General features: G+C 47.4%; 1 protein-coding gene across 1 annotated transcript in view; it reads right to left on the bottom strand.

Annotated features, from left to right (window-relative positions):
- WNT3 (Wnt family member 3) overlaps window positions 1-14,728 on the bottom strand; it is a 34,056-nt gene that overhangs the window by 9,216 nt on the left and 10,112 nt on the right. The window contains exon 2 of the mRNA XM_071450693.1: window positions 3,168-3,409. Coding sequence (XP_071306794.1) covers window positions 3,168-3,409 — 242 coding nt within the window. The remainder of the gene's footprint in view (window positions 1-3,167; window positions 3,410-14,728) is intronic.

Here is a 14,728-nt window from a genome sequence, read left to right as displayed (position 1 = left end):
TCAGATGGGCTGGGCTTTGACGTGTCCTCCTTTGCAGATGATGCTGTTTATTTTTAACTGCTCCACTTACAGGTGAGCGAGACACCAGCATAAATCCACCCTGGGAGCCTGGCAGGGCTGTCTGGAGTGGGAAAAGAAGGATATTTCCAACGTGCTCACTCATTTTTCTCCGTCTGTCAGAAGATTTTCAGAGCTCTGGGTGATATTTTACCTTGTCAGCTCGGGGTGTGTGGAGATGCTGAGGCAAGTCCACACTTGAGGCTTTGCTCGAGTCCCTGCAGCCACAAAGAATCTTAAAATATTCTCCATAAATTCAAAGTTCACTTTGCTCATTACAGGGAGGATGGCTCAAATCTGATCTTTAAGTGCTCTCCTGCTGACAGAAATGGTGCTGAGAGATTTTCAGTGTCTCAATGCTCGAGCAGCTCTTTCATAACTTGTTTAGAATTTTTATGACAGTTTTTTAGTGACCGTTCTTTCAAGAAAATTAAAACTTTCTGATTTTTTAAGTGCTGAAATTTAGGACAGGCTTTAATTAGGCAGCAAATCAGAGAGTGTTGAGCCCTGCTGACAAGTTATTTGGTAGTAAATACAACAGTTACCCCAAAATACCCCCTGGCACAACAGAGGGGAAATGAATCTCATGGTGCCTATTAGTGCTCTAATAAGGTTTGACAATCCTGGCTCCTGCAAAGAATCCCACATTAACACAAAGGAATGATTTTCACTGAAATTCTCAGCTGACATTTCTGGGATCTGAAACGATACCTACCCTTACTGGGAGGCTGAAACTCGAAAAAAAAAAAGGATTTAATGAACTGTTTCTTTGCAGAATTTTGGGGCTTTGAAGGAAAGATTCACCAGAACTCCTGAATTCTGCAGGGGAATGATGGGAAGGAGTTCAAAGTCCTGCTCTCACCTCAATTTCTCCAGTTCCTTGAAGTCTGTACCATAAAATTCCCACTTCCAAAGCACCACTGCAAACAATAATTTCTGTGCACTAAAGAGATTTTGGGCTGCAGGAACCCAAAGGTGTCAACACCCAGGAAGAGAGGGGGGAAATGGTTTTGGTTTTGTTTACAAAGCTGTGAAACCAAGATATCACCTGTGGATGTCCCTTGTGCTGAATGTGGCATAGAATGAACAGAATCCATGGGAGAAAATGGAGATTTTTATCCACTGGGAGCTTTTAATTCCCCTCTTGGCTCCGTTTTGTGGGAATGCCTTTTTCATCTGGGCTCTGGGACATCTGAGATCATCATGGAGCTGTGCTGGGGAGGGTCAGGATGGACATCAGGGAGAAGTTCTGCCCTCCCAGAGGTGCCTGCACTGCCCAGGGAATTCCAGAGCTGCAGGAGGGTTTGGACAGCACTGCCAGGGATGCCCAGGGTGGGATTGTTGGGGTGTCTGGGCAGGGCAGGAGCTGCACAGGATGGTCCCTTCAAACTCAGGGAATTTTGGGATTCTGTGATTTGTCCCTCCAGCCTCTCCTCCCAGGCTGTTTTGGGGCCCTTTCTCACTTTTTCCAGTGTAATGCTCCATGATCTCACTGGGAATGGCCCATGATGTCATTGGGAATGCCAAATTTATGGTGCCTCATCAGTGCCCCATGATCTCATTGGGAACCCCAATTTTATGGTGCCTTATCAATGCCCCATGATCTTACTGGGAATGGCCATGATCTGACTGGGAATCCTAATTTTCTGATACCTTATCAATGCCCTATGATCTCACTGGGAATGGCCATGATCTGACTGGGAATCCCAATTTTCTAGTATCTCATCAATGCCCCATGATGTCACTTGGAATCCCAATTTTATGATGCCTCATCAATGCCCCATGATCTCACTGAGAACCCCAAATTTCTGGTGCCTCATCAATGCCCCATGATCTCACTGGGAATCCCAAATATCTGGTGCCTCATCAATGCCCCATGATTTATTGGGAACCCCAATTTTCTGGTGCCTCATCAATGCCCCAGGATGTCACTGGGAATCCCAATTTTCTGGTGCCTCATCAATGCTCCAGTGTGCCTGATCCATGCCAGCTTAGAAAGGTGGAATTTCAGGAGCAGGGGATGAAGAGGAGTTTGGAGAGAGGAGAGGGAAAATGAATTTATAACCTCTCCTTGTTTCCTGCTTTTTGGGCTCATTTGGGAAAATATTCATTGAAATCCCATTGAAAAAAAAAAATTATTGAACTAAGGCTGATCAGGACCATGGATTTCAACCATGGAGGGGAAACCTGAGCCCAGGGATCACTGGGGTGGGCAGTTTGTGCTTCAGAGGCTCTGCCTTGATTCCAAAGAGCTCAACCACAGCCCCTCTCCTTTCCCACAGGTCTGCTGGACCCAGTTTAGAAATGGACAGGGAGTGGAGCCCCTGACCCCAGAACATGTGAGAGTGCTTGGGGCTAAACCTTCCCTTCCTTTTTATCCTCCCTGAGCCTTCTGAGCTCCTGGGATGGGAACCTTTCCCTCCTTGTGATGGGAACACAGCAAAAATTTGGAAGAGAAAGAAACTGGAGAAATCAGGGTTGAAAACTGACACATCAGTGTGGTAATGAACAGAGGGACACAGCTCTGTCCCAGGGTTTTCCTGGGGAGCTGAGAGAAAGCTCACAGAGAAAAGAATAAAAACCAGTTCTTATCTCCACTTGCCACACCTTTGTTGTGCACATGTAGAATGTGAAAATTGTTATGAAAATTGTTTACCAAAGGATAGTTTCTTAATTGGACACTTAATGGTGTTTGAAGAGATTGACCAATTAAGTCAAAGCTGTGTCAGACTGTCTGTAAGAGTTACAAGCTTCTTAACAATACAGTAAAATAAAACAATTAATCAACCTTCTGCAATCATAGAGTTAATACTAATTATTACCCAACTGCAAGGACACATCAGACCCTCTCCCTGTCCAGCAGGACAATCCTGGAGCATCCCAAAGCCCAGGGGAGCTGTGGGGAGCTCAGTGCACAATCCTGGAGCATCCCAAAGCCCAGGGGATCTCAATGCACAATCCTGGTGCACCCCAAAGCCCAGAGGAGCTCAGTGCACAATCCTGGTGTATCCCAAAGCCCAGGGGAGCTCAATCCACAATCCTGGTGCACCCCAAAGCCCAGGGCAGCTGTGCCAGCTCTGCCCCCAGCCCAGCTGCCCCCCCAGGGTTACCTTTGTCCAGGACAGGCCCGAAGATGGCCAGGCTGTCGTCGATGGTGGTGCAGTTCCAGCGGCGGCCCCGGAACTGGTGCTGGCACTCCTGGATGCCCAACTTCACCCCCTCGGCCACGCTGGGCATGATCTCGATGTAGTTGCGGCAGAAGCGGAGCTGCTTGGGCACCAGGCCGGGGATGGAGCCACAGAGGATGGGCTGGGAGCCCAGGGAGCTGTACTGCTGGCCCAGGGCCAGGGACCTGCAGGGACAGGGACAGCAGCTCTCGTCACTGAGAGCAGCAGGCACCAGGTCCTAAGGGTTTCTCTTAGGGGAAAGCAGTGAGAGGTGTTGTGTGTTGAGGAAGATGAAACAGGAAAGCCTTATAAATATGATTGTCTGGCAAAAGATTTTGAGAATATGGAAACTATAAGTGAGATTGCAATGAAAGCAAGCTTTGAGATCCCTCAGTTACTGAACAACTGGAAAACAATGGTGTGGCCAGCTGAAGGTGATCCCCTTTTGATGGAGCAACACCCTCTGCTTGCAGACAGGCCCAAGGGGCAGAGCAGACCCTGCCAGCTCGGCAGAAGGGGCCCAAAGAGGAGCTTTTAGGGTTTAAAATGTAACCCAGTGTGGTAATGTAATGATTCTTATAGGCTGTATGGAAATGTTATAGGATTTGTATATTGTACTAGATTGGTTAGTGAGAATTAGAATATTCAACACAGAAGAAGATTTATGGTGTTTTAATGGGAAACTCACTGTCTTGCGCTTTTACTCTCTCACCCTCTCACCCTCTCTCCCCCTCTCTTCTCTCAGTCCTGCTCTGAGCTGTGGCTGCAGCTCCCAGCAGGGCCCTGCACCCAGGCCCTTTGCAATAAACCCCAAGTTCCAGCCCTGGCTGCAGAGATCTCTCATCTCTGTCCATCCCCACTGTCCTACCCCCCAACGCTCCCACACAGGGACAGCTCTTGTCACTGAGAGCAGCAGGCACAAGGTCCTAAGGGTTTCTCTTAGTGGAAAGCAGTGAGAAGTGTTGGGAAGAATGAAAGTTTGACAAGAAAGTCTCACAGATGCTTGGCAGAAAGATTTTTGAATGTAGAATCTGAAGAAGGAATAGAAATGAAAGCAAGTTTTGATATAGAAGAAAAGAATTGCTGAGCCCTGTGACCGTGTTCACAGGGGTCTGAGGATGAGGGAAGAGATGAGAATCTGACTCCATGTTTCAGAAGGCTTGATTTATTATTTTATGATATAGATTCTATTAAAACTATACTAAAAGAATAGAAGAAAGGATTTCATCAGAAGGCTGGCTAAGAATAGAAAAAGAAGGAATGATAACAAAGGCTTGTGTCTCCGACAGAGTCCAAGCCAGCTGACTGTGATTGGCCATTAATTAGAAACAACCACATGAGGCCAATCCCAGCTGCACCTGTTGCATCCCACAGCAGCAGATAACCATTGGTTACATTTTGTTCCTGAGGCCTCTCAGCTTCTCAGGAGAAAGCATCCTAAGGAAAGGATTTTTCATAAAAGATGTCTGTGACAGAGCCTTAACCAAGGAGGCAAAGGGTATTCAGAGGAATGGTGGATTTGTCTTTACTAACAAGCTGTGGGGCTGCTGGTAGATAAAACTAGCACTGGGAGATAAAAGAAACAATGGAAGGATTCCACTGATTGATGAATGGAAAAAGAGATTTGCTTTTACAAATAAACTTTAGTTTGGTGATAAATGAAATTAGACATTGAAAGATGAAGGAAACAATAGGGAAGAAAAACACCTAGATTCCATAAGAATTAAAAATTAAAAATTAAAAGGGAGGGTTACAGAATAGAGGGAAATCTTTGGTATCAGGCATATCAGGGAATTTTACCTCTCAAGTACCTCAGCCAATGGGGAAAGAGAGAGGAGAATGTGGGAAATTAGGATAAAAAGGAGGCTTCGTCCTCCAAAAATTTGAGAGATGCCAGGGCAATGCCCCATGGCCTCTCCCTTTATTGGAATAAAGTCAAAGGACTCCTCTCTCTCCTTTTTGGATAGAAACCTCTGGTGTTTGTAGATGAATTTTCCTAACAGTGTGTTAGTTAGAAGGGGTTTTATGGCTTAGAGCAAAGGATAAACCCACCTCAAACAAGAAGATATTTTTACCAAGCACAAAGAGAGCACAGGCAAACAAGCAAGTAGAAAAAGGGTCTCAGAATTTTCCTTTGCAAGAAAACTGAAAAACAACTTCTGGCTTAAACTGTGATGTACTGACTGTGAGTGATTGGAGAACAGTAACATGAATATGGTAATTACAGTAGTTATGATGGGCTATAGATAATAGTTAAGGTATAGATTGGTTCTACTGTATGGAGATGCTCAGCAAAGAAAAGTAAATAATGCATTGTGACCAAAAGTAAATAATGCATTGTGACCAAAAGAAAAGTAAATAATGCATTGTGACCAAAAGAAAAGTATAGAATGCAGGGTAACCAAAGCCAAAGGGTCTCCAGGCCTGCCTGCAGCTGGAGCTGACAGCTGTGGGCACAGCTCTGTCACCCACGACCCTGCACTGCTGTAACCTCTTGGATGGGATAAACTGCATTTTGGATACAATAAACTGCATTTTGGATACAACAAACTGCATTTTGGATACAATAAACTGCATTTTGGAGAGCTGCCTGGAGTCCTGCATCTCTCATTTCAGCTCTTATAGAGAAGCTCACAGAAGAAGAGGAAGCAATTCTTATCTCTATTCACTGCTCCTGTTGTGGCACATGTGGAATGTGTTATGGAGATTGTTTACCCAAAGTGATTTGTTAATTGGACACCAGTGAAAGTTGTTTTGATTCCTTGGTTAACTGAGTCAAAAAATCTGTGTCCTGACTGTCTCAGACAGTCATGGGTTTTTCTTTAGTATTCTTTAGTATAGTATCTCTTTAGCATGTGATTTAGTATAGTATTACTGTAATATAGTATACTTAATATATATATGTATTATATACTTATATATTATACTATATAATACTATTATATATATATATATACTATATATTATATATATTATACTATATTATACTATATAATATTATACTATAATATTTATATGTATTATATACTTATATATTATATACTTATACATATTATATATTATATATACTATATATGTAATATAGTATGCTTAATAAAGCAGTTGTTCAGCCTTCTAAATCATGGAGTCAGAGCACATTATTCCCTACATTAGGGTCACCCTACATCAACAGGGGACAGTGTCAGGGCTGGGGAACCCCCCCATGCCTGGCCATGCCCGGTCCTGGTGCTGCTAATCACCCCAACCCTGCCCCAACCATCCCCAGAGCTGTGGGAAATGGATTTGTAGGGAATTCTCCAAGCCTGGCAGAAGGCTCACCCAGTGTGCATCTGTGTGCAAACCTGGAGATAAGAAATGGTAACTTGGAAATGCCATGGAACAGGACAGACATTGCTGAGAGAGAAATCTCACCTCGTCCTGGGGACCCCAGCAAACCCAACACCACACCTGCTGTAATGTTCACCTATTTTAATTCTGGTGCTGGGCTGACTGCAGCCCTTTGTGGGCAGGGGAACACACAATTTCTTGGGATTGTCTGAAGATCAACAGCAGCAGCAGGGAAAGTTTTGCAAGTCAAAGCATGCAATGGGTGTTCACACCTGAGAGGGGAAATGTCAGGTCTTGACTGAATGTGGAGAACAGACCAAACCTGACAGAATTCCAGTGAGGAGAGGGACTGGATAGCAGCTTTTCACTCAGGAATTCCCCTCTGAGTGTGTCTGGAGGTTGGAGATTTTACAGAGGGGGGGCACTTGTGTCACCACAGACTCCCCACCCAGCTCTGCAGTCCTTGGGGGTCACCAAAACAGACTAAAAATTCATTTTAAAAAGGAGATTCAGCTCCTGAGCATTAGAGGGTGATGGCCCAGCCAGGGGGAGGGCAGGAATGGGATGTGGCATTTGAATGTTTAACTCAGTTTTCTTTATCTCTTCCACAGCCAATCCTCCCTCCAGGAGATCTCTTCTGTTCATGGACCATTAATTATTAATTATCTTCTGTCCATGGCCACTGAGTGTCCCTGCATGGCTGATCCAATTCCATCATCCCATGGGGAGATGCTCCGCCCAGGGGAGGAGCCAAGCATTCCTACCTGGGTACAATCTGAGGTTTGGGACAGCCCAGCAGCCTTTGCCCAGGGCATTGCCAGAGGAGCAGCTTCTGCTGCCCTGCATGGCCAGAGGGAGCCCAGGCCCATCTGCAGCAGCCCTGGAGCTGCAGAGGAAAACTCCCCCCTTGTGCAGGATCCCTGCTCCAGCAGAGCCACAGCTGGCACTGCAGGAGGGCTGAGCCCCCATGGGATGGGGCTGTGCCACCCCCTGACACACAGGGGACAGGGACTGCTCTCACTCTGTCAGTGTCCTTTATTTTTTTTCTTTTTTTGGACAATTGCATTTTTATTTCAAATTTTCCTAATACAGAACTGTTATTCCTACTCCCATACCTTTACCTGAGAGCCCCTTAATTTCAAAATTATAACAATTCAGAGAGAGGAGTTTACATTTTCCATTTCAAGGGAGGCTCCTGCCTTCCTCAGCACACACCTGGATTTCAACACAAGACACTTGTTGCAGATTCTCTTACACTGAGTGTCCTCAAAGGGAGCAGAGATGGAGCTGCAGGTCTGAGCCCTTCTGAGAGGGGGAATTGTTACCCTGACCTTGCTGCATCAAAGCCCTTTGGGTGGAAACCAGCTGAGTTTGGCTGAAGAGATGTCAAACCAACCCTCAGAGGACACCTGAGCTGCAGAGTCCAACTCTTGGAACTGGAATTGTGTTTGGGACATGGGGAGTCAGAAACTCCTGTTGAAAGGACAAGAGGAATGGGGGATGCCCGAGGATCAGGAATGCTCTCCTGGTGGTCTGGGGGGAGCAGGGACCTCTCTTCTCCCCCAGCACCAGGCAGGATGAGCTGAGGGAGGAGTGACCAGCTCTAAGTTGAGCTGCCAGCCAGAAAAAGCCATTGTGACCCCCTGGCACGGAGCAAAGCCCAGGAGGTGCTGGCAGAGGAGCCTGGTGAGGTGTTCTGGGGGTGTGAGCCACAGCCTGGGCACAAATGTTACCTCAGAGAGCAGGCAGGACATGCCACATCCCTGGAGCTGCTGCAGGCTGAGCCCCAGTGGCACCTCCAGGGGAGAGCAGCCACCCCCTCACCCTCAGCAGAGACATCCAGGGCAGGAGGACACGGTGGTGCTGATGGAATTGGATTCCTCAGCTGTGGATTTGCCTACAGCTTCCCTCCCAGATGTGTCCAGGGTGGTTCTGTCCTTCTGTTTGCTCTGTGGAGCTGTGGCTGGGGCTGTGCTGTCTCACCCAGGCTCTGCTGGAGGATCAGGGGTGGTTTAAGCTCTCACCCAGGCTCTGCTATAGGAACTGGGGTGGTTTAAGCTCTAAGCCAGGCACTGCTGCAGGGCTGGGGTGGTTTAAGCTCTCAGCCAGGCTCTGCTATAGGAGCTGGGGTGGTTTAAGCTCTCAGCCAGGCTCTGCTATAGGAGCTGGGGTGGTTTAAGCTCTCAGCCAGGCTCTGCTGCAGGGCTGGGGTGGTTTAAGCTCTCAGCCAGGCTCTGCTATAGGAGCTGGGGTGGTTTAAGCCTCCTCCCTGTTGTAAATGGGATGTTAAACATGGGCAGGGGACAAAGGAGCAACAGCAGCGAGCTGAGGCAGTGGCTTATGCTGACAGTTTGATCAGTCTATTGGAAAGACTTCTGAGAGATTGTTTAGTTACAGTGGGAAGAAGGGGAAGATTAAGACTTTGTGTCCAGCAGGAGAGGGCAGGACAATGGCTGCTGAGTGGGAATTCAGACCAGGGGAGTGCAAAGGCACAAATCTCAAAGCAAAAAACCAATGCCCAACACTTGTTGCAGATTCTCTTACACTGAGAGTCCCCAAATCCAACCTGTGCCTGTCTGAACAGAGCTGCTGGTGCCAGGAAAAGGGAACTGCTCACCCTCAGGGGTCACACTGCCCTGCCTGGCTTTGCAAGGGGGATTTTCCCTGCCCCCTGTGCCCAAGAGGAGAGAGAGCCCACTCAGAGGGTGTTGTGCTAGCAGAGGAGGATGGCACAGGAGCTGTTGTGCAGGGGGTATCAGTATTATCAACGTTCCTGAATATATCAATATTCTCTGACTAAAGTCCTCCAGCACCATTTGGTAAAACACCTGAGCTCTGCAGGGCATGGCCAGAGCACAGGAGCTGTGCACACCATGAGTCCAGGCAACTCAAATTTCAAATAATAATTGTGGTAATAACTGCAAGGCACACAGGGATCTCAGGCTCCCTCGTGGTGGAGGAACAACAGAGGTTCCCTATTGTATTTAGGGAGGTTTTGATGTAGGGAATGATTGGTATTTGATTTTATTGATCTAAAAAGTTGAATAATTTTTAAATTAAAGCTATATTATGTTATAATTATAATTATATTTATATTTATATTTATATTTATATTTATATTTATATTTATATTTATAATAATTATGTTAGAGATATTGTATTATAATTATATTAGAGATATAATATATTATAATTATATTAAAGAGATATATAATATAATATAATATAATATAATATAATATCATATCATGTCATATCATATATCACATAATATCACATCATATTACATCATATTATATATTAAAGAAAATTTGTGATTGTTTGAGATAGGATATAACCTTGATTTAATTGGTTAAGGAAATAAAATAACTTTTACTGCTGTTCAATTAACTAAATTATTTTAGGTAAATAATTTTCTTAACACATTTTACATGTGTAAAAATAACAGGAGTAGCACGTAGAGATAAGAATTGCTTTCTCTTCATTTTCTGCTTCTCTAGGAAAAAACTTGTTATGTCTCCATGCAACCTTCTTTTCACCAGGCTAAACAGCCCGAATTCTCCCAGCCTGTGGGTTTTGCTCTAGCCCTGACTGATGCTTTGTTAAGCCTGGCCTAGAACAGAGACTGGACAGAGCTAAAGAATAGAGCAGGGATTTATCAGGAGGCCTCAATGGATCCACCTTGGGCAGCACAAGAGCCCAGCCAGGGCTGCACCCAAGATGAACCAAAATGGTCCCAAAATGCCCCACTGATCACAGGGTCTCTCACTTTTATAAGCTCTGCTCCATTTGCATGTTGGAGTTCATTGTCCAATTCCAGCTCCAGCCCATGCAGTCCCATCCTTCTTTTCTCTCTCCAGCCCACGGTGTTTGTGCTCTTGGGCCTGAGATTTGGATCATTTGTCCTTGGTCCCCAGCTGGAGCAGGAATTGTTTTGTCTCCCTGCTCTGTGCACAGAGCTCACCATCCCCTGATGTGAAGCTCAGACCCACCCACTAAAGCAGCACAGAACCTGAAAAATAGAAAAGCCAAAACCTGAGGCATCACCCACTCTGGACATTTCTCTCCCAGTGTTTACATTCAAATATACAGAACTATATAAACTTCCTATCAAATTTTAAAAATTCTTTGTAAATTTATTTTCCACACTGGGGCAGCTCCTCCTCCCCACCTCTCCTTTCTCCCCTTTCCGTCCTGTGTCCTCCTTAGTGAATACTGAGGTAGGAATGATCCCAAATCTCAAACTTCCCAACCTCCTGCTTTCTTAACACCTGGCCCCAAAAGCCTCTCATTTCCAGTTTGGGTTCTAACATCCAGCATCACTTGTGAAAAATCCCACCCTAAAAGCCATTAACTTTCTGATGGGAGGAGATCTCATCCCCAAAATGTCACCTATTTGCTCAGCCACAATTTTTTTTTCTCCATAAACTGGAGAAAATGGCAGTGGCAGCAGGGACAGAGCAGGGACAGAGCAGGGACAGAGCAGGGACAGCAGCAGGGACAGCAGCAGCCCCTGTGAGCGGGGCAGTGCCTCACCCCTCTGCACTGGCTGTGGATTTGGGCTGCTGCAGCAACTGCACTTTAGTGAGATGAGCCCGTTCTGGGGGAGCTGCTGCTCTTGGGGTGACTCAGGGCTCTGTCATGGGTTTGGGGGTGATTTTGGCAGCTGCTGCCAGAGCTTTGTCTGGGCATTGCTCATGGGGCTGGCAGCGGTGTGCCAGGAGAAGGGAGGTGGGGATGGGATGGAGATAAGGATGATAGTTTCTGAAAAATGCCTTTGCTAGGATTTTTCCTCCTGAGAAGCTGAGGCCTCAGGAACAAAATGTAACCAATGGTTATCTGCTGCTGTGGAATGCAACAGGTGGAGCTGGGATTGGGCTCATGTGGTTGTTTCTAATTAATGGCCAATCACAGCCCAGCTGTCTGGACTGTCTCAGTCAGTCACAGGATTTTGTTATCATGCCATTCTTCTTCTTGCTTGCTAGCCTTCTGATGAAATCCTTTCTTCTATTCTTTTAGTATAGTTTTAATATAATATATTTCATAAAATAATCAATCAAGCCTTCTGAAACATGGAGTCAGATCCTCATCTCTTCCCTCACCCTGGGACCCCTGCGAACACGGTCACAGGTGGGTATGGGATGGGATGGGGATGGGGATTGGGATGGGGAATGGGGAATGGGGATAGGGATGGGGAAAGGATGGAGATGGGACTGGGGAAGGGGATGGGAATGTGATGGAGGTGGGGATGGAGATGGGATGGGGATGGGAAATGGGGGTAGGGATGGGAATGGGATGGAGGTGGGGATGAGGATGGATGGGGATGGGGAAGGGATGGAGATGGGACGGGGGGATGGGATGGGATGGGATGGGGATGGGATGGGGATGGGGATGGGGATGGATGGAGATGGGGATGAGGATGGATGGGGATGGGGATGGATGGGGCTGGAGCTGGTGCCACTTTTCCTCCTCAGGAACCTGAATGAAGTTGCTGCCAAGGGACTGGGTGTGCCCAGGAGTGGGTCCTGCATTGTTCCCCCCACCAGAGAGAAATGCTCTGTTCAGCAATGCCTGCTCAAAGCAGTGCCACTCTCGCCTGGAAAACACAATCCACTGATTTGCCATGGCAGAGGATCTATTCTGCAGGGACTGTGATAATATTATTCGACCCGGAATTTACATAAATGCATATGATTTGCATATGCAAATGCAGGCTTCCAGGCTGTGACTGCAATAAACACAGTGAGATATTCAGGGCTGTAAAACCTTTCCTCCAAAGAGAGGCCAGGGGTTTGTTTGGGTCCTGGCAGGGCTGGGAGCGAGGCCAAGCCACCTCCCAGGGCTGCTGTCCCCTCGCTGCCACTGCCAGCCATTCCCAGCACTGCTCACCTTCCTCTCCTGCCTCCTTCCCAAAGCTGGCACTGGGGAGCGAAATGTGTCCTGCCAGGGACAGGGGACAGGACACTGGCACCAGAACAAGCATCAGAAACCCAGGGAAGGAAGGAACAGCTCTCCACTGAGGCCAGTGAGGCTGCTGGTCATCTCCCACTGGTCAGCCAAGCCCTCCAGCCATGCCTCCAGTTTGGGGAGTCCCTCTGGGGAGGCAAACTCCAGTTTGGGGAGTCCCCTTTGGGGAGGCAAACTCCAGTTTGGGAAGTCCCTTGGTGGTGGTGGGTGGCCTCAAGAAGTGTTTGGTGCCAACTGTGCTGAAATCACTCAGGGTGAGTCACAGTTTGGCACTGGGAAGCGGCTTCCCAACATCCAAACATGATGGAAAACACCCCGTGGGTGGGAATTGCCACATCCACTCAGCTGTGCCACAGCCTGGGGTGGGATCCAAGGGGGATCCCTGGGCTGCCTCTCTTTGGGGAGTCCTTCCCTGAGCCCTGAGACCAGGACTGGAGTGCCCAGGCTGGTTCTGCTCCCATGAACAGCCTGGGGTTACCCAGGAAGGGGGAACCTGGCAGGGAGGGGACAGAGGGGACAGAGGGGACAATGGTCAGTGGCAGCAGTGGTCAGCTGGGCTGCCCATCCTGGGCACTGTGGTACCAGTTCTGTCTCAGCTGGAGAAAGTGGATCCTAAAGTGTCTTGTGTCAGATCCAGAATGGAAAAAACAAATTGAATCTTGTGGAAGCCAGATCTAGAGTTAATCCTGGATTAGGTGGTTTCTTGTGGGGAAAAACCAAATTGAATCTTGTAGAAAACGGATTTAGAGCCAGTCCTGGTGGTTTCTTGTGGTGAAAAATGAGGCTGCTTTACTACTGTGTTATTCTCCTTCCATGGAAAGCAAAGCACTTGGAGTGGAAGGCTCTGGGAAGGTGTGAGACACAAACTGCCATGGATATTGTAGGAAAGACTGAACCATGTGTCACACTGGCTCTGCTCCACAGCTCACTGTGGGTGCTGCTGCCTCCTTCCCAGGAGCCTCAAGGCAAGGGTAAAATTTGGTTCAGCTCAGTTCAGGTCCCAGCAGCGATGGGATGTGAAATTGATGCCTCAGGTTTTGGCTTTTCTATTTTTCAGGTTCTGTGCTGCTTTAGTGGGTGGGTCTGAGCTTCTATTATGGGACGGTGAGCTCTGTGCACAGAGCAGGGAGACAAAACAATTCCTGCTCCAGCTGGGGACCAAGGACAAATGATCCAAAGCTCAGCCCAAGAACACAAACACCGTGGGCTGAAGAGAGAAAAGAAGGATGGGACTGGATGGGCTAAAGCTGGAATTGGACAATGAACTGCAACATGCAAATGGAGCAGAGCTTCTAAAGTGAGAGACCCTCAGTGACCAATGGGGCATTTTGTGACCATTTTGGGTTAACCTGGGGTTCATTTTGTGACCATTTGGGTTCATCTTGGGTGCAGCCCTGGCTGGGCCCTTGTGCTGCCCAAAGTGGATCCATTGAGGCCTCCTAATGAATCCCTGCTTTATTCTTTAGCTCTGTCCAGTCTCTGTTCCAGGTCAGCCTTCTCAGGGCTTCAGGGTGGCTCTGGATTGTTGTGCTCAAGGACTGTGAGGGAAGGGGACCCTCTCTTGGGTGAAATTTTGTGTAAGGCCAGGGAACTGGGGAGTTACTGGAGCCTGATCTGCCTCAAGAACCTGAAAGCCCAACCTCAAGGCAAATGTTCTTTGAGCATCTCTTCCCACAGAACACTTCCCTAATGTAATTCATCCCAGCACTCAGGGGAGATTTTACCCCCAGCTCTTCATTTCCCCAGCAAGCCTTGAATTCACAGCCTGCAGAACCCCACCAAAACTCTGATTTTCCACTTTGTGTGTGGTTTCCAGCCAAGCAGAGAAGCCAAGGCACACCTTGAGCCGAGGTCTCAAGGCTTGAGGTGGAACCCAAATGTTTCCTGCTCCAAACCCTGTCCCTGGAGCAGCCTCAGGAGCTCTAGGAGGAACCACAACTAAAGCTCAGCCTGGATTTACACCACAGATCAAGACTCCTGTCCTACAAGTGTGGCATTCACATTTTCTGGAAAAATCCCTTTGCCCTGGGTTTTTCTCCTGGGAAGCTGAGAAACCTCAGAGAAAAATGAAAACAATTCTTATCTCATTTGCTTCTCCTGTGTTGTGCTCATGTGGAACGTGTTTGGAGATTGTTTACCCACAGGTGATTGTTCCATTGGATTCTGGTGTGTGTTGTTTTCACTCTTTGGCCAATCAGGGCCAAGCTGTG

This window comes from Agelaius tricolor, unplaced genomic scaffold, assembly GCF_023055355.1.
Source record: "Agelaius tricolor isolate 1412-34295 unplaced genomic scaffold, bAgeTri1.0.p SCAF_31, whole genome shotgun sequence".
Lineage (NCBI taxonomy): Eukaryota > Metazoa > Chordata > Aves > Passeriformes > Icteridae > Agelaius > Agelaius tricolor.
The sequence above is the reverse complement of the archived record's forward strand: the minus strand, read 5'-3'. Positions and strand labels throughout refer to the sequence as shown.